Source organism: Rana temporaria, chromosome 2 (assembly GCF_905171775.1).
Source record: "Rana temporaria chromosome 2, aRanTem1.1, whole genome shotgun sequence".
Classification (NCBI taxonomy): domain Eukaryota; kingdom Metazoa; phylum Chordata; class Amphibia; order Anura; family Ranidae; genus Rana; species Rana temporaria.
Genome location: NC_053490.1, coordinates 522,005,284 through 522,032,521, shown reverse-complemented (window position 1 = coordinate 522,032,521; position 27,238 = coordinate 522,005,284). Strand labels below are relative to the sequence as shown.

Here is a 27,238-nt window from a genome sequence, read left to right as displayed (position 1 = left end):
ATGCTTTCGACGTGAACGTAAATGACGCCCAGCCCTATTCGCGAACGACTTACGCAAACAACGTAAAATTTTCTAAATTCGGCGCGGGAACGACGTCCTTACTTAACATTGGTACGCCTCATCTACGCCTCATATAGCAGGGGTAACTTTACGCCGGGAAAAGCCTAACGTAAACGGCGTATCTGTACTGCGTTGGCCGGGCGTACGTTCGTGAATTGGCGTATCTGTACTGCGTTGGCCGGGCGTACGTTCGTGAATTGGCGTATCTAGCTGATTTACATATTTCTAGGCGTAAATCAGCGTACACATCCCTAGCGGCCAGCGTAAATATGCAGTTAAGATCCGGCGGCGTAAGAGACTTACGCCGGTCGGATCTAATACAAATCAATGCGTAACTGATGCTAAGAATCAGGCGCATAGATACGACGGCTCAGACTCAGAGTTACGACGACGTATCTGGAGATACGCCGGCGTAACCCGTACGTGAATCCGGGCCTGTGACTTTTAGGCTCCATTCACACAAATGCGTTTTTTTGATACAGAAATTAAGGGAATTTTTTTAACATGGTTTCCTATAAATCATGTTCACATCAATGCTTTTTTGTGCCTCTGCGTTTTTGGAAAGGGTCGGGGACTTTTTTCCGCAAAAAGCAGCGTTTTGCATGTAATAGAATTTAATGGACCCGCATCCAAAACGCAAGTACAGCAATTTTACCGCGATTTGCTTTTTTTTTAACCCGTTTATAGCTGGTTGTTAAAGGAAATGTAAAAAAAACAAAAAAAAACAAAAAATCGCAGTAAAACCGCTTTTTTGAAAAACGCCACATGCGCCACAAAAAGCACCGCAAAAAACACTCAAAAGCAACATGCGTAGACCATTTAAGGCTCTATTCACACTAATATGTTTTTTTTATATAAAAAACGCAAATCGCGGTAAAATCGTGGTAAAAACGCATGTCGAAAAATGCAGCAAGCACCGCAAAAAGCACTGCAAAGACGCTCAAAAGCAACATGCATAGACCATTTTAGGCTCTATTCACACTAATGCGTTTTTTGATGCAAAATAAAAAAAAACGCAAATCACGGTAAAATCGTGGTAAAAACGCATGTTGAAAAACACAGCAAATACCGCAAAAAGCACTGCAAAAACGCTCAAAAGCAACATGCATAGACCATTTTAGGCTCCATTCACACGAATGCGTTTTTTGATGTATTTTACAGAAATGCAGGGAATTTTTTCAACATGGTTTCCTATACATCATCTTCACATCAATGCTTGTTTGTGCCTCTGCGTTTTTGGAAAGGGTCGGGGACTTTTTTCCGCAAAAAGCAGCGTTTTGCATGTAATAGAATTCAATGGACCATCCAAAACGCAAGTACAGCGTTTTTACTGCAATTTGCTTTTTTTTTTTAAACCCGTTTATAGCTGGTTGTTAAAGGAAATGTAAAAAAAAACAAAAAAGCAAATCGCGGAAAAAACGTGTGTCGAAAAACGCAGCAAGCGCCACAAAAAGCACTGCAAAAACGCTCAAAAGCAACATGCATAGATCATTTTAAGCTCCATTGACACTAACGCGTCTTTTGATGCAAAAAAAATTATAAAAAGAAATGCAAATCGCGGTAAAAACACGTGTCGAAAAATGCAGCAAGCACCGCAAAAAGCACTGCAAAAATGCTCAAAAGCATGCATAGACCATTTTTGGCTCCATTCACACTAGGACGTTTTTTTGATGAAAAAAAACAAAAGAAAAAAACGCAAATCGTGGTAAAATCGTGGTAAAAACGTGTGTTGAAAAACGCAGCAAGCACCGCAAAAAGCACTGCAAAAACGCTCAAAAGCAACATGCGTAGACCATTTTAGGCTCCATTGACACTAATGCGTTTTTTGATGCAAAATAATTTATAAAAAAAACGCAAATCGCAGTAAAAACGCGTGTCGAAAAATGCAGCAAGCACCGCAAAAAGCACTGCAAAAATGCTCAAAGGCAACATGCATAGACCATTTTAGGCTCCATTGACACTAATGCGTTTTTTGATGCAAAATAATTTATAAAAAAACACAAAAAAAACACAAATCGCGGTAAAAACGCGTGTCGAAAAACGCAGCAAGCACCACAAAAAGCACTGCAAAAACGCTCAAAAGCAACATGCATAGACCATTTTAGGCTCCATTCACACTAATGCGTTTTTTTACGCAATGTTTTAAAAAAAAAAACGCAAATTGCAGTAAAATCGTGGTAAAAACGCATGTCAAAAGGCGCAAACACCGCAAAAAGCACTGCAAAAACGCTCAAAAGCAACATGCATAGACCATTTCACACTAATGCGCTTTTCGATGCAAAAAAAAATATTTAAAAAAAAAAAATTACCGAGATTTGCATTTTGCGTTTTTTTTTTATAATTTTTATTTTTTTAGCCAGCAATTTTAATTTTTTTAAATTTCCATTAGCAACCAGCTAAAAACAGTTTAAAATAAAAACGCAAATCGTGGCAAAATCGCGGCACTTGCGTTTTGGGTGCGGGTCTATTGAATTTTATTACATGCAAAACGCTGATTTTTGCAGCAAAAAAAAGTCCCCGACTCTTTTCAAAAACGCAGAGGCACAAAAAAGCATTGATGTGAACGTGTTCCATAGGAAACCATGTTAACAAATTTCCCTACATTTCTGCAAAATGCATCAAAAAACACATTAGTGTGAATGGAGCCTGAGGGCTCGTTCACACCAGAACACAGTGCAGGCGTGTTTCCCGCGCCACGTTCAAAACGCATTGGGTGTCCAATCTGCTGCGGGATCCAATAGATTTCTAACGGCGTCCCAAACACAGATCGCACATGCATTGCGTTTGCCTGCTCTAGGTCGCATGCTACCGCAGTATCAGCGGTATATATCTTTTTCTCTTTTTCCCTTCTTATTGGATGGACTTGTGTCTTTTTTCAACCGGACTAACTATGTAACTACAGTGCCTTGAAAAAGTATTCATACCCCTTGATATCTTCCACATTTTGTCATGTTACAACCAAAAACGTAAATGTATTTTATTGGGATTTTATGTGATAGACCAACACAAAGTGACACATAATTGTGAAGTGGAAGGAAAATGATAAATAGTTTTCCACATATTTTACAAATAAATATGTGAAAAGTGTGGGGGGTACATTTGTATGGCGCCCCCCGGAGTCAATACTTTGTAGAACCTCCTTTCTCTGCAATTACAGCTGCAAGTCTTTTTGGGGATGTCTCTACCAGCTTTGCACATCTAGAGAGGAACATTTCTGCCCATTCTTCTTCTTTGCAAAATATCTCAAGCTCTGTCAGATTGGATGGAGAGCGTCTGTGATCAGCAAGTTTCAAGTCTTGCCACAGATTCTCAATGGGATTTAGGTCTGGACTGTGACTGGGCCATTCTAACACATGAGTATGCTTTGATCTAAACCATTCCATTGTAGCTCTGGCTGTATGTTTCGGGTCGTTGTCCTGCTGGAAGGTGAACCTCCCCCCCAGTCTCAAGTCTTTTGCCGACTCTAACAGGTTTTCTTCTAAGATTGTCCTGTTTTTGGCTCCATCCATCTTCCCATCAACTCTGACCAGCTTCCCTGTCCCTGCTGAAGAAAAGCATCCACACAACATGATGCTGCCACCACCATGTTTCACAGTGGGGATGATGTGTTCAGGGTGATGTGCAGTGTTAGTTTTCCACCACGCATAGCGTTCTGCTTTTAGGCCAAAAAGTTCAATTTTGGTCTCATCTGACCAGAGCACCTTCTTCCACATGTTTGCTGTGTCTCCTCCCCCACATGGCTTCTCACAAACTGCAAACTGGACTTCTTATGGATTTCTTTCACCAATGTCTTTCTTCTTGTCACTCTTCCATAAAGGGCAGATTTGTGGAGAGACAACTAATAGTTGTCCTGTGGACAGATTCTCCCCCCTGAGCTGTGGATCTCTGCAGCTCCTCCAGAGTTACCATGGGCCTCTTGGCTGCTTCTCTGATGAATGCTCTCCTTGCCCGGCCCGGTCAGTTTAGGTGGACGGCAATGTCTTGGTAGGTTTGCAGTTGTGCCATACTCTTTCCATTTTCCGATGATGGATTGAACAGAGCTCTGTGAGATGTTCAAAGCTTGGGGTATTTTTTTTAGAACCTAACCCTGCTTTATACTTCTCCACAACTTTATCCCTGACCTGTCTGGTGTGTTCCTTGGCCTTCATGATGCTGTTTGTTCACTAAGGTTCTCTAACAAATCTCTGAGGGCTTCACAGAACAGCTGTATTTATACTGAGATTAAATTACACACAGGTGGACTCTATTTACTAATTAGGTGACTTCTTAATGCAATTGGTTCAACTGGATTTTAGTTAGGGGTATCAAAGTAAAGGGGGCTGAATACAAATGTACCCCCCACACTTTTCACATATTTATTTGTAAAAAAAAAATGAAAACCATTTATCATTTTCCTTCCACTTCACAATTGTGTGCCACTTTGTGTTGGTCTATCACATGAAATCCCAATAAAATACATTTACGTTAACATGAGAACATGTGGAAAACTTCAAGGGGTATGAATACTTTTTCAAGGCTCTTCATGTAACTATGTGACAAAAAGTTGAGCTCATCACTAGGTTGCTTCTCTTTTCACTTTCCAGTTACACAATGGGGGTGGGTCCAGAATGACCTGGGCTCAGTAGAAGTGGGTTGAATGATGCTGGTTTTCAGACTGAAGACCTCTAGTGGCAGAAAGAATGTACTCTGGGGGTAAAGGGGAAATCTCTGGCTTGAAGCTGAATATTGCAGCACAATCTGGTCTCGCCCTTTTGCTGCCATTGATGTAAGGCTTACATCGTCAGCAGTGGGGGGTTTTACATACACTCCTGACTGCTGTAATGTGTAAACATTACATGCCGACTGTCAGCTTTTAGGGTCTGCTGGAAGGTACCGCCCTGTCATGTTTTCTAGGCTCGGCTGTCTCACCTGCGGACCTGGGACCAGTATGGTGAGTGTCCTTGGGTAGTGGAGAGGGGGGCCGGCAAATATCGAATTTGTTGATCTCCGGTGGCTATTAAGAATTGCGTTGCTGTGCCCTTAAATGAACCTCGATTTTTCACTGATATTTTGCACTAATATCCTATGACATAAAAAAAATTGGACCCAAAAAGGCCAAGACCCATTTTATTCTTTAGGGTCTTGTCCTTCAGAAAATACATAGGCCCGGATTCACATACATCGGCGCATATTTATGCCGCCGTAGCGTATCTCTTTTACGCTACGCCGGCGCAGCGCACAGAGACAAGCACTGGATTCACAAAGAACTCGCTCCCACTCGCTCTTAGGCCTCGTACAGACGGACGGACTGTCCGCTGAAAACGGTCCGCCGGACCATTTTCAGCTGACATGTCCGCCCGGAGATTTCTGTCTGATGGTTGTACACACCATCAGACAGAAATCCGCGCGTACACGATACGCGGTGACAATGACGCGGCGACGTGCGCGGCCCTGGAAGTTCAATGCTTCCACGCATGCATCGAAGTGATTCGACGCATGCGAGGGATGGCGGCCAATCGGACATGTACGGTGAGTCTGTACAGACGACCGGACCGGATTCCCGGTCCGAGCGGACAGGCTTCCAGCGGACATGTTTCTTAGCATGCTAAGAAACATTTGTCTGCTGCAAAACGGTCGTCTGGGCAAATGTCCGCTGGAAACCTGTCCGGTCGGCCGTACACATGACCGAACATGTCTGCTGAAACTGGTCCGCGGACCAGTTTCAGCAGACATGTTCGGTCATGTGTACGGGGCCCCAAAGATACGCTGGGTTTCCTCGGCGTAAGCCAGCGTAGGTGGAAGTGGGCGTTAGCCATGCTAATGAGGCGTGACCCCATGCAAATGATGGGCCAAGCGCCATAGAAGTACTTAAAATGAACGGCGCATGCGCCGTCCCGTGGCCGCATCCCAGTGCGCATGCTCAGAATCACGTCAAAACAACTGTCTAAGATACGAGATAAGATAAGTGTTTAAGCGGGGGGCGGGGGGGTCGTCTATTGTTGCTAAGGAGGTCTATTGTTGCTGGTGGGAGAGCTACTGTTGCTGGCTGTGGGTCTTATGTTGCTGGGAGGGATTTGTGGCTGCAGAGAAATCTGTTGTTGCTGCTGGGGGTCTTTTGTTGCTGGGGGAGGGGGTATTTTGTTGCGGGTGGTCCATTGTTGCTGGCTGCTAGAGAGTCTATTGGTGCTTGCTGCAGGGAGATCTGTTATTGCTGCTGGGGATCTTTTGTTGCTGGGGGAGGGGGTATTTTGTTGAGGGTGGTCCATCGTTGCTCGAGGGATCTATTGTTGCTAACTGCATGGGATCTATTTACTGCTTTTCTCGTTATCATTAAAGAGGAGCTTTTTCAGAAAAAGATTAAAGCGGAGTTCCACCCAAAAGTGGAACTTCCGCTTAATCCACTCCTCGCCCCCTTACATGCCACATTTGGCGTGTATTTTTTTTGGGGGGGGGAGTGGGGGCTTCAGGAGGAGTGGGACTTCCTGTGCCATTCCTTCAGAGTCCTGTGATGTAAATGGTGGCTCCCACGCGCATGTGCGGGAGTGGCGTCTTCCCGCCACTCACACAGCCAGAGCACGTGAACCTGGAAGGAAGACCGGGTGAAGATGGAAGCACCTTCAGTGGTGACAGCCCGCTGCTGGAGGGCCACGTTCTATTCTAAATTTCACATAATGTGCTAGTATGAACCGCACAGGTTAAAAAAAACTACCACATTTTTTTTTTTTTTATTTTTTTTTTGTGGCTGGAGTTCTTTATTACCAGTTTTATTGATATTTATGCCGTTTGTTAGAGAGGTTTCTACTTTTTATTTCCCGTCCCAGTGACTATTAGGTAGATTCAGGTACATTGGATTATCTTTAGGGCGGCGTAGCCTAGCCTGTTTAGGCTACACCGCCGTAAATTAGCTATCTTCTCAATCTTCTTACCTGCTAATCTACGGCGGTGTAGCCTCAAACGAGCGGGCGTAAGGGCGCCTAATTCAAATGACTTGGAGGGGGGCGTGTTGTATGGAAATGAGGCTTGACCTCACGTTTTTTTACCTTTTTTATACACTGCGCATGCGCCGGGCGCCTACATTTCCCAGGGCGCATTGCGGCTAAGTACGCCGTGCGGGCCTATTGATTTCGATGTGGACGTAAACGATGTAACTCCCGATTCGCGGACGACTTACGCAAACAACGTAAAAATTTAGAATTTCGCGGCGGGAACGGCCGCCATACTTAACATTACTATTCCACTAGAGCCTAGCACTAACTTTACGCGGCCTATCTCTTACGTAAAAGTACTGCGTCGGCCTGGCGTTCGTTCGTGAATCGGCGTATCCCCTCATTTACATAATATATGTCGGCCGCAATGGAAGCGCCATCTAGCGGCCACCAGAAACATTGCAATCTAAGATAGGACGGCGGCGTAGATTCTGAGTTAGGTCGGCTTATCTACTGATAAGCCAGCCTAACTCTTTTTGAATCTACCTATATATGCCTTGTGGTGCAGTGCGTTGTGCGTTGGGCTCTACTATACATTGCATTGGGGTGCCATCCACAATAAAGAGCAGATACGTTGTGGCGACGCACGTTCACTTGCGTATTTTAGCATAAATTGCCCCCCCCCGAGTGTTAATTGGCCCCTTCAAAGTCCCACTAAATTAAGGCTTACATTAGGAGGAGTTGAACTCCGGGCAGGGAAAGGTCGGGGAGTCAGCGGGGACGAGAGGTCAGATAGATTTGCTCATTGATCTGATTGATCTGCTGTTCCCAGATGTTTCCCAATTACATGGCAATGATTAGCTCAGCTTCCACACTTCAGTACATAACGAGCATTAAATAATGTATAGAAGACATCATTAAAGTCCCTGAGGGTCGGCCGCAGCCATTAAAGGAACTCGCAACGTTCAGCAATCAATTACCGGCATTTAAGCTCAGTATGGATTTCCTGCTAAAACACAACGCTTGTTGCCTGACATCCATAGGAGTTAAAGGTACGCTCCGGTGTAAATTGCAAAATAAGTCTTGAGATGCCCACAGGGAGCCCTACCTGCGATGATATACACTCACCGGACATTTTATTAGGTCCCCCTTGCTAGTACCGGGTTTAGGGTTGCCACCTTTTCTTCAAGTCAAACCCAAACACTTTAGTGGCGCACAGCAATTTTTTTTTATAGTATAAACTGTACATATATTTTGCTATTAAATAACACTTCTAATCATATGAAGTTAATAACAAGAGTCCCCCTTTACATCTGGATCTACAGAGTTCCCCTTTACATCTGGATCCACAGAGTCCCCCTTTACGTCTGGATCCACAGAGTCCCCCTTTACATCTGGATCCACAGAGTCCCCCTTTTACTTCTGAAGCCACAGAGTCCCCCTTTACATCTGGATCTACAGAGTCCCCTTTTACATCTAGATCTACAGAGTCCCCCTTTACATCTGGATCTACAGAGTTCCCCTTTACATCTGGATCCACAGAGTCCCCCTTTACATCTGGATCCACAGAGTCCCCCTTTACATCTGGATCCACAGGGGCAGATTCAGAAAGAGATACGCCGTCGTATCTCTGAGTTCTGCCGGTTGTATCTATGTGCCTGATTCATAGAATCAGGTTACGCATAGATATCCCTAAGATCCGACAGGTGTAAGTGTCTTACACCGTCGGATCTTAGGCTGCAATCTCACGCTGGCCGCTAGGTGGCGCTTCCGTTTGTATACGCGAGGAATATGCAAATGAGGACTTACGCCGATTCAGAAACGAACGACCACCCGGCGCTTTTTTTTTTACGTCGTTTGCGTTCGGCTTTTTTCCGGCGTATAGTTACCCCTGCTATATGCGGCGTATCCTATGTTAAGTATGGCCGTCGTTCCCGGGCCGAGTTTTGAATTTTTTACGTCCTTTGCGTAAGTCGTTCGCGAATAAGGATGGACGTAATTTACGTTCACGTCGAAACCAATGACGTCCTAGCGACGTCATTTAGAGCAATGCACGGGGACGCGCCTGATTTAAATTTTACACGCCCCCTAGCCGCGGAATTTGAATTCCGCCGGGGGATTTACGATACGCCGCCGCAAGTTTACAGGCAAGTGCTTTCTGAATAAAGCACTTGCCTCAAAAACTTGCGGCGGCGTAACGTAAATCAGATGGGTTACGCGGATCTAAAGATCCACTCACCTTTACTGTAAAAAAAAAAGATCCGCTCACCTATCTGAATCTAGCCCACAGAGTCCCCTTTTACATCTGGATCCACAGAGTCCCCCTTTACATCTGGATCCACAGAGTCCCCTTTTACATCTGACCTCACAGAGTTCCCTTTCACTGTAAGGGGGGGACTCTGCAGACTCGGATGTAAGGGAGAACTCTGAGGATGCTCTTGGAACCCTGATTTAAGGGGGGACACTGAGAACTCTGATGTACGGAGAGGACTCTGATGTAAAGGGAAACACTGTGGCCTTTGGTGTAAAGGGGAACTCTGATGTAAGGGGTGCTCTGAGAACCCTAATTTGCCTTATTGTACTTACTCAGAGGCAGGAGAGAGAAGGGGTGTGTTTAGGGGGGCGGGGTTTGTTAATGTTGGCTTTAAAGGAACACTAAAGGTTCGTTTTTTATTAGATAAATTGATTGCTGTAAGCTAGAGCATTTAAATATCACTTACCTCGTTTTTCCTTTTTACCTCCAAAATACAGTAATCCAGGTTTGAAAATGCCATTTCCTGTCACTCCTCTTCTTGCTTTCCACCAGCATCTGAGCCGTTTTGCATGGTGGAAAGCAGAATGTGCTCACCCCCTCCCTATGACTACAGCCCTGCGTGAAGATGCTCTCTTATCCCTCACAGGCATGGAGGCTAAGCCTAATGGGAACTGTAGTTCCCATTAGGCCGTGATGTAGCAAGAATGAATGCGCACCGCAAACCAGGAAGTCAGTGAGAATAACGATTCAGGAGTGCTGGAGGTGAATAGAACAGCTCGATTTCAACAGGTATCAAACTAGTTATAATGCAAAACATTACTTTTTACTTTATCAGCTACTGTCAGACTTTAATTTAAGAGGAAAATATTTTTGTCTTTACAACCCCTTTAAGCAGTGTGAAAGAGCAACAGACACTCTCAGCTTAGACAACTGCAGCCAGCAACCCTGTTGGGAAATCATAGTCTAATCTAAATTATGTGTCCGGGTTTCAGGCAGTCTGAAACCCGGACACATGATTCCAAACCCGAACTGTCCGGGTGAATCCTGGACAGGTGGCAACCCTAGTCATTCACATGCCTCATTCAAAGTCCCAAACCCAGGTCCATGTTCAGGGAAAAAAAACATTTTTTTCCTGGCGAGATTCTGGGCCGTGTGTACAGGGCTTAAGACTAAAACTAAATCAAAATTTGCTGCCAAAATTAACACGGCTTTCCAGACACAGAGAGCAGGCCTTAGATTGAACGTTTGGTCTGGCTCCGTGTCCCCACAGTTAGTAATAGGACTCAGTGGAGAGGCCCCAACAGCAGCCACTTTGAAGACGCTCCTTTCTGTCTCCTTGATGGCCCTTCAGATGTCTTAAGCGGCCCTCGAAGACTACGGATACAATTCCTGCAGCGGCAGAGGGCCCGGGCAGTGTGCGGAGGATCTCTGAAGGCTTTAGAGGCAAAGCAAAGCCGGCCTTCAAACTGAGAAATGAAAAGCTTTCTCTGCCCTCCGCAGAGGAGCCGCCAATGTGTGAGAATTCTCCTAACACTGAAACATTTAGCTAGAACAGAGCGAGGATACGCACTCACACACACCAAAGGCGCAAAACCTGACCTGCCGAGTCCTAGTAAATGAAATTTCAACTATTGTGTGCCTGAGGGTATGGCGGGCAAAGGAAATTCTTAAACCACAAGCAGAACAGAGTAAAACAAATTATCACATATCAAATATAAAAGCGGACCGAGTCTTTGAAAAGTCTCACTGTTGCAATAGTTTTGTTGAGTCCAAGTAATATATTTTTTTAAATGTGTTTTCTCTAGCACTGATTGTGCATAAACAATGATCACTGGGCTGGATTCAGGTAGATTTGCGTTTTTTTACGGAGGCGCAGGGCAACTTTTTTGCCCTGCGCCCCCGCAAATTTACTGCGCTGCCCTTGATTCACGGAGCAGTAGCTCCGTCAATTGCGTGGGCGCGCCGGCAAAATGCCCGGCGTAAGCACGCGCAATTTAAATGATCCCGTAGGGGGCGGGAATCATTTAAATTTGGCGCGTTCCTGCGCCGATCATAGAGCGCATGCTCCGTTGGGAAACTTTCCCGATGTGCATTGCGGCAAATGACGCCGCAAGGACGTCATTTCCTTCAAAGTGAACGTGAATGGCGTCCAGCGCCATTCACGAATCACTTACGCAAACTACGTAAATTTGAAATTTCGCGACGCGGGAACGACGGGTATACGTAACATTGGCTGCCCCTGCTAATAGCAGGGGCAGCCTTACACGAAAACCGCCGTACGGAAACGACGTAAACTGCGTACGCAGGGCTCGCGTAACGTTGTGAATCGGCGTTAGTATGCAATTTGCATACTATACGCTGAGCACAACGGGAACGCCACCTAGCGGCCATCGCAAGAATGCAGCCTAAGATATGCGGGCATAAGAGCCTTATGCCGCGCATATCTTAGGCTGCAGTCAGCGTAACGAGGTTCCTGAATCAGGAGCATTCGTTACACCGGGGCAAGTAAGCAATTGCGCTGTGTAACTATGGTTACACAGGCGCAATTGCTTCTTGAATCTGGGCCATTGACACCAATGATTGGGCAATATTTCTCCCACTGACACCAACAATGGGGCAATATTCCTCCCACTGACACCAACAATGGGGCAATATTCCTCCCACTAACTCCAAGATTGATCACTATTCTTCCCACTGACACCATTGATGGGACATTTATTTTCTTGCTGACCTCAATGATGGAGCACTATTCCTTCAAATGCTGATGTAGCACCCTGATAGTAGGAAGGGTTGCTTACAAATTTAGCTTGCTAGGTGGTAACTAGCCTGGCTGATTGATAGGGGATTCACTGGCCCAGATTCAAGAAGCAATTGCGCCCGTGTAACCATAAGTTACACGGCGCAATTGCTTACTTGCTCCGGTGTAACGAGTGCTCCTGATTCAGGAACCTCGTTACACCGACTGCAGCCTAAAATCTGCGCGGCATAAGGCTCTTATGCCTCGCAGATTTTAGGCTGCATTCTTGCGTGTGCCGCAAGGGGGCGCTCCCATTGTGATCAGCGTGTAGTATGCAAATTGCATACTACCAACTGATTCACAAACTTGCGCGGGCACCGCGCAAGCCAGGTACGGAGTTTCCGTACGGCAACTTTAGCGCAAGTCTGCCCCTTCTAATAGTAGGGGCAGCCAATGCTAAAGTATAGCCGCCGCTCCCGCGACGTGAAATTTTAATTTCACGTCGTTTGCGTAAGTGATTCGTGAATGGCGCTGGACGCCATTCACGTTCACTTTGAAGCAAATGACGTCCTTGCAACGTCATTTGCCGCAATGCACGTCGGGAAAGTTTCCCGACGGAGCATGCGATGTACGCTCGGCGCGGGAGCGCGCCTAATTTAAATGATTCCCGCCCCCGGCGGGATCATTTAACTTGCGCGCGCTTACGCCGGGCAAATTTGCCGGCGCGCCCTCGCAGTTCACGGAGCTACTGCTCCGTGAATCGAGGGCAGCGCAAAATATTTGCGGGGGCGCAGGGCAAAATCGTTGCCCTGCTCCCCCAGCAAATATCGCGCGAATGTACCTGAATCTGGGCCAGTGGCTTTTTCCCCTAACTCTGGATTTGATGCACCTCTCTCTTCTGTCACTAGGTGGCATTGTTGCCTGTGGCAGTGGAATGATAAAGACATAGGGAATCCAGACTAGGAGTGAATAGGTTGACTCAGCCAATTGGCAGGGATCTCTTTGGTCGCTCGGCCTGCTGGGAGCGCCTATTTATTTGGGAAGAGTCAGGTCATCGGGGTTCTGTGTCACCTGGACGGATGTCTGGGTGGATGTGTGTCACAAGGCTCTGGGCTGCTAGGCCAGAAGCCTGAGGCCTATCCCGCGAGCACGTGGCTGCTAGGCTGTCTGAGGCCTATCCAGGTTTGAGAGAGGCAGCGCGGGGTTGGGTCTTCAGGCTGGAAGCCCAACCAAGTTGCAGAGGTTCTGTCGGACGGGGGAACTGGATTATTGCCAGCAGTGGGGGAGAAGCAGTTGCCACAAGGGACGACCACATCTATCAACAGGGGCAAGTGATGATCAAGGCCAGAGGTAAAGGGAGGAATAGTTGCCAGGAAGGGACAACCGTTCCTGTTATCAGAGGCCGTTCTGTTATCAGGTTCCCCGCTGACAGCTGAATGTAAACAAACAATTGCTGGCAATGAAAACTTCAGGGAGAAAACAACATGGGGGTCCCACTATCAATCCGTACCTGGCCCTTTTTGGCCTGGTATGGATTTTAAGGTGAACCTCATGCCCAAATAAAAAAACGGTGTAGAATGCCCCCAAATCCAGATTTTGAGGGGAACCCTGTGTCAATTTCTTGGTGCTTTGGGGGGAGGAACCCACTACCCCAAAATACCCCTCCCCATGTTGAGGGTATGTGGCCTGGTATTTTCAGGGGTAGTGCTGGACGTGATCATCACTGCTAATATTTGATGGGCCAAGTCCAAGCTCTGCATAGAAACCAGCTTTCATCTTTTATGCTTCATTTCCACTGGCGTTTTTACAGCCACTGTTGTTAGCCTTTTTTACAGCTTAAAAACGCCTGTCCATGTTTATTTTGTAAAAAAAAAAAAATTTTTTTTTTGTGAGCTGCAGCTTTAAAAATGCTGCGGTCGCGTTTTTGAGCGTTTTTGAGCGTTTTCGCGCGTTTTTGAGCGTTTTTTAACGTCTGCCGTTTTTACAGCTCTACTCTGGAGCTTCAGAACGCCCTGGTCCCGCGTTTTTTTTACAGCTCAAAAACGTCTATGCCACTTGCAGCTCAAAAACGCCTATGTGGGAATGAAGCCATAGAATAACATGGACAGGCGTTTTTAAGCTGTAAAAAATGCTCAGAAACGTGGCTGTAAAAACGCCAGTGGAAATGAGGCCTATTGTCAAAGCTTAATTGAACAAGCTGTTCAAGCAAGTTAGAAGCTGATTGGCTACCATGCACAGCTGCATCAGAGTGCTCCAGTTTGGGTAAATCTGCTCCAATATGTCAGACTATTCGATCAACTGCAGAAAAAGGCATATGCCTAGTATAGCTATGCTTAGATGTCAGGGAAAGAAAGTTGAGGGCATGTGGCCTGGTATGATTGAGGGGGTGGGCTCACTTGTTTCCCCCCTTCCTGGCCTGCCAGGCTGCATGCTCGAATAAGGGTCTGGTATGGATTTTGGAGGGGACCCCCATGCCATTTTTTTTACATTTTGGGGTGGGTTGTTTGGGGGGACCCCCACACTGTTTTTTTTCTAAAGTTTTAATTGCCAGCAATTGTTTACATTTAGCTGTCAGCGGGGAAGCCCGCTGACAGCTGATTACTCATCCATTGTCAAGGACATGGCGGGCAGCTTGCTGGCCACTTCTTGACAACCAGCTCTTTAAAAATTACTGTAATTACCAAGAGGGCTGGCGGCAGTTGTCTGGGGCATCGGAACCAGCACACTTGGAACCGCCTGGGCTACGCCACTGGCCGGGCTGCACCCTAGGTGGCTGAGTAGTTCGCCTAGCAGTAGCGCTGGCCCTGATCACCACCTTGTAAATAAAAAAAGCTACAAACTTAAAATTTAAAATTACTTTCAAAATTACATGAACATTAAAGCTTATATAAGATTTTAGTGGTTAGGTTTATATATACTTTAGGACACCGCAACATTTTTGGATTCTTATGCCGCGTACACACGATCATTTTTCGGCATGAAAAAAAATACGTTTTTAAAAAATGTCTTTTAAAATGATCATGTGTGGGCCTCATATCATTTTTCGGGTTCTGAAAAACGACAATTTTTTTTTCCGAACATGCTGCATTTTTTAACGACGTTTTAAACTATGTCGTTTTTCGGGTTGTAGGTGTGTGGGCAACTATGTCGTTTTTCGGGTTGTAGTGTGTGGGCTAAAACGACGTTAAAAACCCACGCATGCTCAGAAGCAAGTTATGAGATGGGAGCGCTCGTTCTGGTAAAACTACCGTTCATAATGGAGTAAGCACATTCATCACGCTGTAACAGACAGAAAAGCCTGAATCGTCTTTTAATAACAGGAAATCAGCTAAAGCAGCCCCAAGGGTGGCGCCATCCGCATGGAACTTCCCCTTTATAGTGCCGTCGTACGTGTTGTACGTCACCGCGCTTTGCTAGAGCATTTTTAAAAACGATCATGTGTGGGCAACGTCGTTTTAATGATGAAGTTGGAAAAAACTTTGTTTTTCTACATGCCGAAAAACTATGTTTTTTTTCATACCGAAAAATGATCGTGTGTACGCGGCATTAGTTCTGTGGATTGAGATTTTTTCATAGCAAAGTCTAAATCAGAGAATAAAAAGTCATCTCTCCTTTAGGAGTGTAGGCTTTTATTCATAGATGGTCTTCTGTTGGACACAGTTGTAAAGAACGGTCATTGGGTCACTTGTGGAGTCAAAAATAAAAAATATAAAGGTTCCAAGCCTCTAATATTTTTCTGCTGGTTCCTCTGCAAACTCAGCATGAACTTCAAAAGATAAAAGTGATCTCGGCGTTGTTTCAATCTGCACTACTAGGCGATCGAGCTTCGCTTGTTACCGGTCAACTTTTTTTCGGGAGTTTGAGAAACCTCAGTTTTGCTTTACTCTCCTTTTTGCCAAAGACTTTCAGCATTTTCGTTTCTGATGTCTTGTAATCAGATAAAAGCGGGGAGAGATGAAACATCCGTCCGTGTAAGAGACTCATAAATAAGACAAGTGGCCGGACTACAGAGCGCCGGTCTACGCCGACATCAGAGGCCTCAGATGTGTACGGAGATGAATATGGAGCAGGGCACGGGATGGAGGAATTTATCAGATACTTCTGAGAAAAAAAACAATTTAATAAAGGAAAAAGAAGAAACTCTCTTAACCCTGGCTGTGTACTTCTCACTCAAAGAGAAATCTGAGTTCTAAGATTTCACCCAGGTGAAGGGAAGGACTGGATCCATACATAGACGGTTTGACAGAGCCAATTAATGCTTTGGGGTCCACTAAACTGTGTGGGCCAGATTCACGTAGAATCGCCCTACGCTGCGGCGGCGTAACGTATTACATTTACGTTACACCGCCGCAAGTTTTCAGCGTAAGTGCTTGATTCACAAAGCACTTGCCTGTAAACTTGCAGCGGCGTAGCGTAAATCCGCCCAGGGCAAGCCCGCCTAATTCAAATGGGGCGGGGACCATTTAAATTAGGCGCGTTCCCGCGCCGAACGTACTGCGCATGTTCCGTCCCTAAAATTTTCCGACGTGCATTGCGCTAAATGACGTCGCAAGGACGTCATTGGTTTCGACGTTAACGTAAATGGCGTCCAGCGCCATTCACGGACGACTTACGCAAACGACGTGAAATTTTAAATTTCGACGCAGGAACGACGGCCATACTTAACATTGGCTAGACCACCTAGAGGGCAGGTTTAGTTTTACGCCGCGTATCTCTACGGAAACAACGTAAATTTACAGCGACGGGCAAAGCGTACGTTCGTAAATCGGCGTAACTAGTCATTTGCATATTCTACGCCGACCACAATGGAATCACCACCTAGTGGCCGGCCTAGAATTGCAGCCTAAGATCCGACGGTGTAAGTCACTTACACCTGTCGGATCTTAAGGCTATCTATGTGTAACCTGATTCTATGAATCAGGCGCATAGATACGACAATCGTATCTCAGAGATACAATGCCGTATCAGGAGATACGCCGTCGTATCTCTTTTATGAATGTATATAGCCGAGCTGCGAGTCGGCGCTATACGGCGCCTGCGCAGTCAGCTCTACACGGCGCAGCTCGGCTATTTCGACTCGCAGCTTGGCTATTTACAGAAATCGTTAGTATCCTGAATGTAATGTTAGAAAATAGTTTTTAGGGTGAACCCCCGCTTTAAGGGCATGTGACCTAGTACGGTTCAGGAGGGGGGGTGCTCTCCCATCCCCCCCTTTTTTCCTGTGGCCTGCCAGGTTGCGTGCTCGGATAAGGGTCTGGTATGGATTTTTGTGTAGGCCCCTATGCCATTTTTTTTTATTTTGGCGCAGGGTTCCCCTAATAATATCCATACCAGACCTGAAGGGCCTGGTATGGAATTTGGGGTGACCCCCACACAATTTGTTTTTACATTTTGGTTCAGGGTTTCCCTTAATATTCATACCAAACCCAAAGGGCCTGGTAATAGACTTGGAGGGGGGGTAACTAATGCCGTTTTTATCAATGAGTTTTAGCTGTTTTGCTGAGACCCGACAATTCATTACAGCCGCGAGTAGTTTTTTAAATTACTTTTTCCCTTTAAAAAATGTCATGCGGGACTGTTCTAAACACGGGAAAAATGCGCCACTTTACAGGTATACTATAGATACCCCGCAGGTACGAAATTTAAAGGAATATTTTACTTCTATTGTTTCACTTTATGCATTATTAAAATCACTGCTCCTGAAAATGGCAGTTTTTAAAACTTGGACAGGACCTGGGTCCCCAAACACAATGCATATAAGTCTTTAAAATTAGCACTTTTGGTCTTTCAGGTTTGTGTCCCATAGACTTTAACGATGTTCGCATGTTCGAACAAATTTTTTGCGTGTTCACAAGTTCTGGTGCAAACCTAACGGGGGGGGGGGGGGGGGGGGGGGGTGGGGGTGGGGGTGGGTAGGTGGGGGTTGCTACTGATTCAGCTCATCCTTAGTTGAACATTAGTTTAGACATATAAAATAGTAGTAAAAGTAAATACTAAAATGGTCATATACTACAAACAGCGCTATTGTTGAGCTATGAAAAAGTGTGGCCAACTCCACATAAAAAGTCTTAAGACAGATGATGAGCCAGGTGATAGTTCAGAAAGTGTCCATAGGTGATCCTAGAGTGATAGTAGTGTGCACCTTTCACCAAACTCTTCAAATCCACCACGTGGGAACACAGTCCCCTTAGGGGTATACACTCACCAGAGCACAATGTATAACCAGCATAACACAGGAGACACTCGTCTGAACCACGAACCGCAGCCAGGCACCAACCAAGAGACATAGGGATGATGGAGGCTCTTAAATGAAGTGAATAAACAAAAGAAATAGCGCAAAAAACGCAATAGCGTAATCCTGTTTATTAAATATAAATAGCCCTAACATCACCCATCCCCTTCACAAAATGCACGTGCAAAATGAATAAGTCAATGAGCAGAAGAAGATACCAAGGTACTTCACCGTGTCCGATGTCCGACATGTAACGCTGTAACTGAGTACGGTAAACAGGTCACTTCCGGGTTCAGCTGCGATGGAGCGAATGGGTCACTTCCGGCGTGTCGAGTGGGTCACACGACACGCTGGAAGTGACCCATGCGCTGGCAGAATTTATGATTTCTTGGCCATTTTTCAGAGAATAAGAATGATAACACCATAAATATTCTCTCAGTCATGGTTAGTGTTTGGCTGAAGCCATTTTTTATCAAGCAACTGTGTTTACTCTTTTTAAATCATAATGGCAACAAACTACCCAAATGACCCTGATCAAAAGTTTACATACCCCAGTTCTTAATACCGTGTATTGCCCCCTTTAACATCAATGACAGCTTGAAGTCTTTTGTGGTATTTGTGGACGAGGCTCTTTATCTTCTCAGATGGTAAAGCTGCCCATTCCTCTTGGCAAAAAGCCTCCAGTTCCTGTAATTCTAGATGGCCACTCCAGAACCTTCACTTTATTCTGCTGTAGCCAATGACAGGTGGACTTGGCCTAGTGTTTTGGGTCATTGGCATGTTGAAATGTCCAAGTACGTTCCATGCACAGCTCCCTGCCTGATGAATGAAATGTTCCTCCAGTATGTTCTTCTTGCCATCAATTTTGACCACATTTCCTGTGTCCAAGAATGGCCAAGAAATCATAGATTCTGCCAGGGTATGTAAACTTATGAGCACAACTGTATATACCGTGTTTCCTCGAAAATAAGACCGGGTCTTATATAAATTTGGGCTACAAAAATCACACTAGGGCTTATTTTCAGGGGATGTCTTATTTATTTATGGTATGTACAATAATCTACATTTATTCAAATACAGTCATGTCATCATGACGATCTTAGAGTGGTTGTAACCCCAAAAAAAAAAAAAAAAAAACATCCTGATCCTTTAAAGCATGATAGCCAGCACAGTGACACGCCGTAGCTCTTCTTCTCCACTCTGAGCACTGCAGAGAAAGGGACCGCTGACGTTGGAAAGTAGAAGATCTCCAGCCGGTCACGTGAGCGCCCAGCGGCACTGTAAGTAAGGTATTTTCCAAAACAAAGTTACAAAAAGGAGACACACTGCACATTACATAATCTTTTTACAAAACGGATTACATGTTTTTACGACGACTTTAACTAGGGTTTATTTTCGGGGTAGGGCTTATATTGCAGCCATCCCCAAAAATAACGCTAGGTCTTATTTTCATGGAAACGGTACATATTCCTGCAATCAGGAGACATTTTGGTGTTTTTATTGCAAGGGGAGCTGTTTTCCCCCTAGTGTTGAGTGTGATGCTGACCTGTTACCTGCTTATTCAGAGACAAGGCTGAGCAAAGCATCTTGGGATATGTAGTCCGCATCGATGGGATTCGCCCTCTGGCTGAATCATGTGGAACTACAACTACCAGCTGGCTGATGGGGAAGAACAGATTTCTGGGAGAGACTATAAGAGAGAGGGAGGAAGACCTGGCATGCTCTCTTGAGACCAGCGTGGATCGGTGTGCAGGGACTCTGTGATAGTGTGGGCTGCAGCTGAGTCGCGGCCTGCACTGGCAGAATTGTCCAGCGAATATCTAAAGGGATGCTTGCGGACAGCTCTTCCTTAGCTGTTCGGTAGCAGCCAATGAAAGCCGGAAGCTGTCACATTCATCCATGTCGAACGCCCGTAACATTCAGCATACAGACAAACATCCGAACAACCAGTGTTTGGTCCAAACCTATGTTTGGACCCAGCACTAGAGTTACCACCTCATCCCTTTAAACCTGAACACATATGAATTACAGGTTCTGAGGCTAATTAAATGCAGATAAGGCGCCAATTAATTTAATTACCACCCTAATCAGCCACAGAACCTGTGTAATTAATATGTGTTCAGTTTTAAAGGGAAGAGGTGGCAACCCTACCCAGCACTGAGCTTATCCCTAATGACTGTGTAGGCTGGTAAATTTGCTGGACATATCTATATGAACTCAGCATTTAATTTCCTAATCCTTTCTATAAGACTCTCAGACCACCTTTACGTTTAAATTCTAACCTTGATTTTTTTCCCTTCAGGTCCATAAATCCACCAATCACAATGGCAACAGCCCCAGACGAGGAAAAGGAGCAAGTTGTACCTGATAAAGATGAAGATGATATTTTGGCTGTCCAAGCACGCTACCTTCGTAGCCCATCGCCTACCAGGTGAGTACCAAATCTACACACCACTATATTCATCCTGCGGGTAAACTTGGCCAATTGTAAAAAGATTTTCAGAAAAAAAAAAATTGCCCAATTGGCTACCCCAGAAGAGGGGTTGGTTTCATTGTATTATGTTGTTTCCTCCTTCATATTTTATAGTAATTAGGGCTTCAATTATTTATGGTGAAGGCTCTTCTTTAGGCCTCGCCCAGCTCCCATCCCTCTGTCTAATAAAAGAAGAATAGTACACAGTGAGGCATTCACATTGGAAAATAAAATGGTAGCTGGATGGGGCTTAGTCCTAAAATCAGGTCAAGCTAGAGCTGCACGATTCTGGTCAAAATGAGAATCACGATTCTTTTTCTTAGACTAAAGATCACGATTCTCAAAAACTGAATGCCAGAACCCGCCCCCCCCCCAAATAAATAAAGAAATAAACCTGTGATTTATCTGAAAATATGAATATATAAAAAACAGACCAGTGATATGTCTATAATGTTAAAGCGGGGGTTCACCCTTAGAGGGCACTTTTTCCCCTTAGCTTCATGCTCGTTTTCTCTAGGGGAATCGGCAATTTGTTTTAAAATATGTGCAGTACTTACCCGTTTACGAGATGCATCCTCTCCGTCGCTTCCGGGTATGGGCTGCGGGAATGGGCGTTCCTTCTTGATTGACAGTCTTCCGAGAGGCTTCCGACGGTCGCATCCATCGCGTCACGATTTTCCGAAAGAAGCCGAACGTCGGTGCGCAGGCGCAGTATACAGCCGCACCGACGTTCGGCTTCTTTCGGCTACGAGTGACGCGATGGATGCGACCGTCGGAAGCCTGTCAATCAAGAAGGAACGCCCGCTCCCGAAGACCCATACCCGGAAGCGACGGAAGAAGATGCAGCTCGAAAACGGGTAAGTACTGCTCATATTTTAATACAAATAGCCGATTCCCCTAGACCGAACGAGCAGGAATCTAAGGGGAGAAAATTTTTTTTTTTAGAAATGGGTGAACTCCCGCTTTAAAGACCATATAACTCCTATGAAAAAAGCAGAATCAAAGTTTGATTCTGCTTTTTTCATAGGAGTTATATGGTCTTTAACATTATAGACATATCACTGGTCTCTTTTTTATACATCAGAAGCAGTACCGCCAGCAACCATTGGGTGGCGCATTGATACACACAGTTGTACAGAACTGTGAGAAAGATTAATACATCAGAAGCAGTACCGCCAGCAGCCACTGGGTGGCGCATGGTTACACACTACAGTTGTACAGATCTGCAAGAGAAGCCCAGGCATCCATCCAGCGGCGCAGGCTGCTGATGTCGGTTCCGATATTGGCGCCATTTGCGTTCCACGCTGGTTATGTGGAACCGGCCATGAAACAGAAGAATCGCGGGTCATCCCGTGGGGAGAATCGAGATTGGGATTCTCTCCGCGATTAATCGTGCAGCTCTAGGTCAAGCCCTTCAAAAAGTGAAGCCAGTTTAAAGGACACACTAGTCATACTAGTGTGCATCTTGTGGTGTCTGCTCCTATGCCACGTACACACGATCGGAAGAAAGTTTGATGTGAGCTTTTGGTCGGAAATTCCGACCGTGTGTAGGCTCCATCTGACTTTTTTTTGTCAGAATTTCCGACAGCAAAAATTTAAGAGCTGACCTTCTGTATGCAATTCCGAAGCATAAAAAAACACGCATGCTCAGAATCAAGTCAACGCATGTTTGGAAGCATTGAACTTTATTTTTCTTGGCTCGTTGTATTGTTGTACATCACCGCGTTCTAGACGGTCGGAATTTTGTGTGACTGTCTGTATGCAACACAAGTTTGAGCCAAATTTCTGTCGGAAAAAATCCACGGTTTTCTTGTCGGAATTTCCGATCGTGTGTACGCGGCATAAGAAAGAATTTTCACTTTCACAATAGGTGACATCTTCACTTTTAATTTTTTTTTTTTAATTGTTACAAGTAACAAGACACCGTGGCTTGTCGCTACACATTGTAGTTTTGGAATGTTTTCATTTGCATTAATTGGTACAGAGATCATTTTTAGACTCAAATTAACCACTAGCCGACCAGCAATTGCTCTTATGGCCGCGGATGCCTTAAGTGAATGGGGCTGGTAATGACACTCATTCCTAAAGCTCGGGCTCGGGAAGGGGGGGGCGGTGCTGGTGGATATATAGGATACATAGGATGCATTAAGGTGAAAAAAACAATTAACTTTTACAACCCCTTTAAGGATTTGGCATCACCTGGAACTGCCAGTGTACTTAACAACCATCGACTGTAGGGAGCTGTCACGTATATTAGTGGTATAAGTGTTAATAATACAATTATTATAGATGATGTTCACATGTTTGTCTAAATAGCTGAACAGCCAAGGGCCAGTATGAATTTCTGCTTGGACTGAGCATTAAAAGGGTTGTAAAGGTAAAAAAAAAAATCCCTAAATAGCTTCTTTTACCTTAGTGCAGTCCTCCTTCACTTACCTCATCCTTCTCCTGAGAAATACTCACTTCCTGTTCTTCTGTCTGTAACTCCACACAGTAATGCAAGGCTTTCTCCCTGGTGTGGAGAAAGCCTCTTGAGGGGGCGAGCAGGAGTGTCAGGACACCCACTAACACACAGCTCCTTTCTCTATCTGCAACGTAGAGAGCGGCCTGACACTCCTGCTTGCCCCCTCAAGAGGCTTTCTCCACACCAGGGAGAAAGCCTCGCATTACGGTGTGGAGTTACAGACAGAAGAACGGGAAGTGAGGATTTCTCAGAAGAAATAAGGACATTTAAAAGCAATATCGAAGGATGAGACAAGTGAAGGAGGACTGCACTAAGGTAAAGGAAGCTATTTAGGCATTTTTTTTTTACCTTTACAACCCCTTTAAGCTCATCTCTACTCATAATGCACAGTTCTGTATACCTGACCTATTGAAAACAATGCACTCCATGTGTGGCTGATAACTATTAACTCTTGTTAAATTGTAAGCCCTAAATCTATTTTCAGTAGTTGTGGTATCATGCTTTACTATATGCCATTAGTCTGCCATGTACACACTCGAAACAAAACACCAGATGCACAGGGTGTACAAATGGTCCTTCTGCAAAGAGAAAGAACCCTGGCCTTAATTGCCTGGGGTGCAAGGCTCCTGACAGGGACTGGGGTACTCGCGGTCTAACCAGCTCAAGCCAGGTGGACCCCATTCTTCAGGAAAAAGCAAGGTCTACCCAAGTACTAGGTGAGGGTCTTCTGAAGGTTCTCCCCCTTATGGGAGGGGGAGAACCTGACCAAAAGACCATCTCCGCAAAACTTTCTGAGCAAATCCAAGGGCTTACACCCTACTAGTGGCAGTGTGGACTTCTTCAGTTGGCCATGGGGCTACCTGTCAGACAACAGAAAGAGCATGCGCGGCAGGCTGACAACGCTGCTGTTCTTTGCCAAGGTGATTGACGGAGGTTGCATCACTTGAATAGAAGGGTGGTAGGAGGGACCTTTCAGCTCGATCTTTTGAGGTGATTTACAGGATCCCAGTTCTACTTTAAAAACTGTAAAACTTCTCTAGGTGAAAACTTTCTCATTCATGAAATATACAGTTCTGCTGCCAGCAGAGTTCTATTCTGAAGGATCGGCACTGTCCTATTCCCTGCAGCATAATATTCTAAAAGATGGAGACACGGTTATAATCATCGCAAATGGCTCCGGCTACAGAACAAGCGAGAATTACACATGCATCTGAGGAGCTGCTTAAGTATGCAAATTAAATTATGCATATGCAGATAGTAATGAATAGGGCTTTGCGGCATATCTTTGCATACTTAATTCTCATTTGACTATGCTAATCAGTGCTGGCGGTATGTGAGGGGAGATGGAGATATATCCCGGAGCTTGTTTGTCTGTATTAAGACTCACAGTTAAAGCAGAGCTCCAGCCAAAAGAAAAAAAAACAAGCAAAAAATGTAAGATAAAATAACAAAAAACTGCTTTTGCTGCAACAATCACCAGCAATCCAGAGATCCACAGTTCTTTTTTTGGCCACTAGATGTCCTTAGTCTGATAGCCAGCATCATTTAACCCACTTTAGCTCACCGTGGACTTGCCCCCCAACCTGTGATTGGACAGTGAAAGGAGAAGCAGCACAGTGATTAGCTCATCTTTCTGCCACTCTGCTCTCTTCTCTTATCAGCATGCTTCTTTTAAGCACATGATCTGATTGGCTACTTGTGTTGTTTCATCCTCTTTCACTCCAGCCCTGCTGTACAGGGATTGCAAGGGGCTGATACTCCCTTCTCTTTTCCCGTAGTGCTTCAGTAATAAAATTGTCAGCTGCGCCAACCTAAAGACCCCTAAAGACGTGCCTTTGCATGAAACGCGTAGGGAGGAGCTTACAGCGAGACATCGCTTCTGCAGAGATAGTTGTACGTTCGGCCATGATTTTTTCCTTTGATTTACAGTCTATCGCATTTACAGTTGATTTTTTGCTTATTATTCTGTATTAGTTTTTACTAAATTCAATAAATAGTTCTCTATGTTGGGTTTTTGTGGCTCTGTGTGGTGAGCAATTTCCCAAGACAGCACAATGTAGTTGTCTTATTAGATGTATTGGTTATGTAGCTCAGTGAATTGATTTGGCAGTTATATTGATTTTCTGGACGTTGGTTATATGCGCTTTGTACTTTATTGATGATATTTTATTTGAATTATATTTATTAATACACACAGTTTATTAAATTGATTTGGTGATAATTATATAGATTTTTGGGACACATTAAATATATATCTTAAGAACGTTTTTTAGGGCATATCTCCTACATCTACGGCCCCATACACACGATAGAATCCATCCGCAGATAAATCCCAGCAAATGGGTTTCTGCGGATAGATCCTATGGTGTGTACACGCCAGCGGATCTGTTTCCGCGGAGAAATCTCCTCTGGGATGGATTCCAGCAGATCGGATATTTGCTGACATGCACAACAAATCCATCTGCTGGAATCCATTCCAACGGATGGATCCGCTCGTCTGTACAGACTTACCGGATCCATCCGTCCAAAGGGATTCCCCGCACGCGTCGTAATGATTTGACGCATGCGTGGAATTCCTTATATGACAGCGTCGCGCCCGTCGCCGCGTCATAATAGCGGCGACGGCGCGACACGTCATCGCCAGAGGATTTCAGCGCGGATTTCAATGCGATGGTGTGTACACGCCATCGCATAGAAATCTTCTGAAATCCTCTCGTGTGTATGGGGCCTACAGCACATAAATGGTCAAAGTGGGAGCAAATTATAGTACAAATAGCATCAATTACAATGGATAGAATAGTCCATCGGGGGGGCATTGCTGAGATGCACCTTACATTGGTGGTGGTCAGTGGAAAGAATGCATCCCCTTACAGTGATGATTAGAATGCCACCCTTGCAGTCATGCTACTGGCTCTACCAGGAGCAGGACATAGGAGATATATCCTAATAGCTTTGTTGAAGATTTTTAGGGGAGATCTCCTACATGTACAAGTGGTCAAAGTGTGAGCAACATATAGTACACATAGCATCAATTACAATGAATAGAAAAGTCTTTTGTCATTGAAGTTCTCCTTGATGGGTTAGAACAGCCTTTCCCAAGCTTATAACATCAGAGGAACCCTTGAAATAATGTTCAGGACTCAGTAAACCCCTGCTGTGAATAGTCAATTGGGAGGGCATTGCTCAGATGCACCTTAGATTGGTGGTGGTCAGGCCCGGGCTAACCATAGGGCATACAGGGCATATGCATATGTAGAGGGGGTCTGTAATTTAGGGGGGTCTGTATTGTAGAGGGGGTCTGTAATGTAGGGGGCCTGTACTGTAGGGAGGGGGTCTGCACTGTAGGGAGGGGATATGTACTGTAGGGAGGGGGTCTGTACTGTAGGGAGGTCTGTGTAACATGCAGGGGGTCCAGAACTGTTAGGGGGTGTCTTTTTAACAAACTGTGGGGGGCTGTGTAATGTAAAGGGGTCCAGAGGTGCGGTGCTATGTAATGTAAAGGGGTCCAGAGGTGCAAGGTGCTGTGTATTGTAAAAGGGTCCAGAGGTGCAAGGTGCTGTGTAATGTAAAAGGGTCCAGAGGTGCAGAGTGCTGTGCAATGTAAAGGGGTCCAGCGGTGCAGGGTGCTGTGTAATGTAAAGGGGCCCAGAGGTCCAGGATGCTGTGTAAAATAAAGGGGTCCAGGTGCTGGAACCCCACATGCCGCCGCCCCCCCCCCCCCCAGGCTGCTCAGTCTAAAATGCCCGGGGCTATTTTTTGTCCCAGTCCGGGCCTGGTGGTGGTCAATGGGAAGAATTCCCCCCCCCCCCCTTACAGTGGTGGTCAGAATGTCACCCTTGCGGTCATGCTGCTGGCTCTACCAGGAGCAGGATGCATGAGAAGCATCCTAACAGCTTTATTGAAGATCTGTAGGACGCATCTCCTACATCTAAAGCATGCAGATGGTCAAAGTGGGAGCAAGATATAGGACAAATGTCATCAATTACAATGGATAGAAAAGTCTTTCATGACTAAAGTTTCCCTTAATAGGTTATAACAGCCTTTCCCAACCTTACAACTTCAGAGGAACCCTTGAAATAATATTCAGGTCTCAGTGATCCCCTACTATAAATA

General features: G+C 45.2%; 1 protein-coding gene across 1 annotated transcript in view; it reads left to right on the top strand.

Moving 5' to 3' along the window:
- Positions 1 to 27,238, top strand: part of STYXL2 (serine/threonine/tyrosine interacting like 2) — a 117,111-nt gene that overhangs the window by 992 nt on the left and 88,881 nt on the right. The window contains exon 2 of the mRNA XM_040339083.1: positions 20,491 to 20,619. Within this exon, the coding sequence (XP_040195017.1) occupies positions 20,513 to 20,619 (107 nt within the window). The 5' untranslated portion in view covers positions 20,491 to 20,512. The remainder of the gene's footprint in view (positions 1 to 20,490; positions 20,620 to 27,238) is intronic.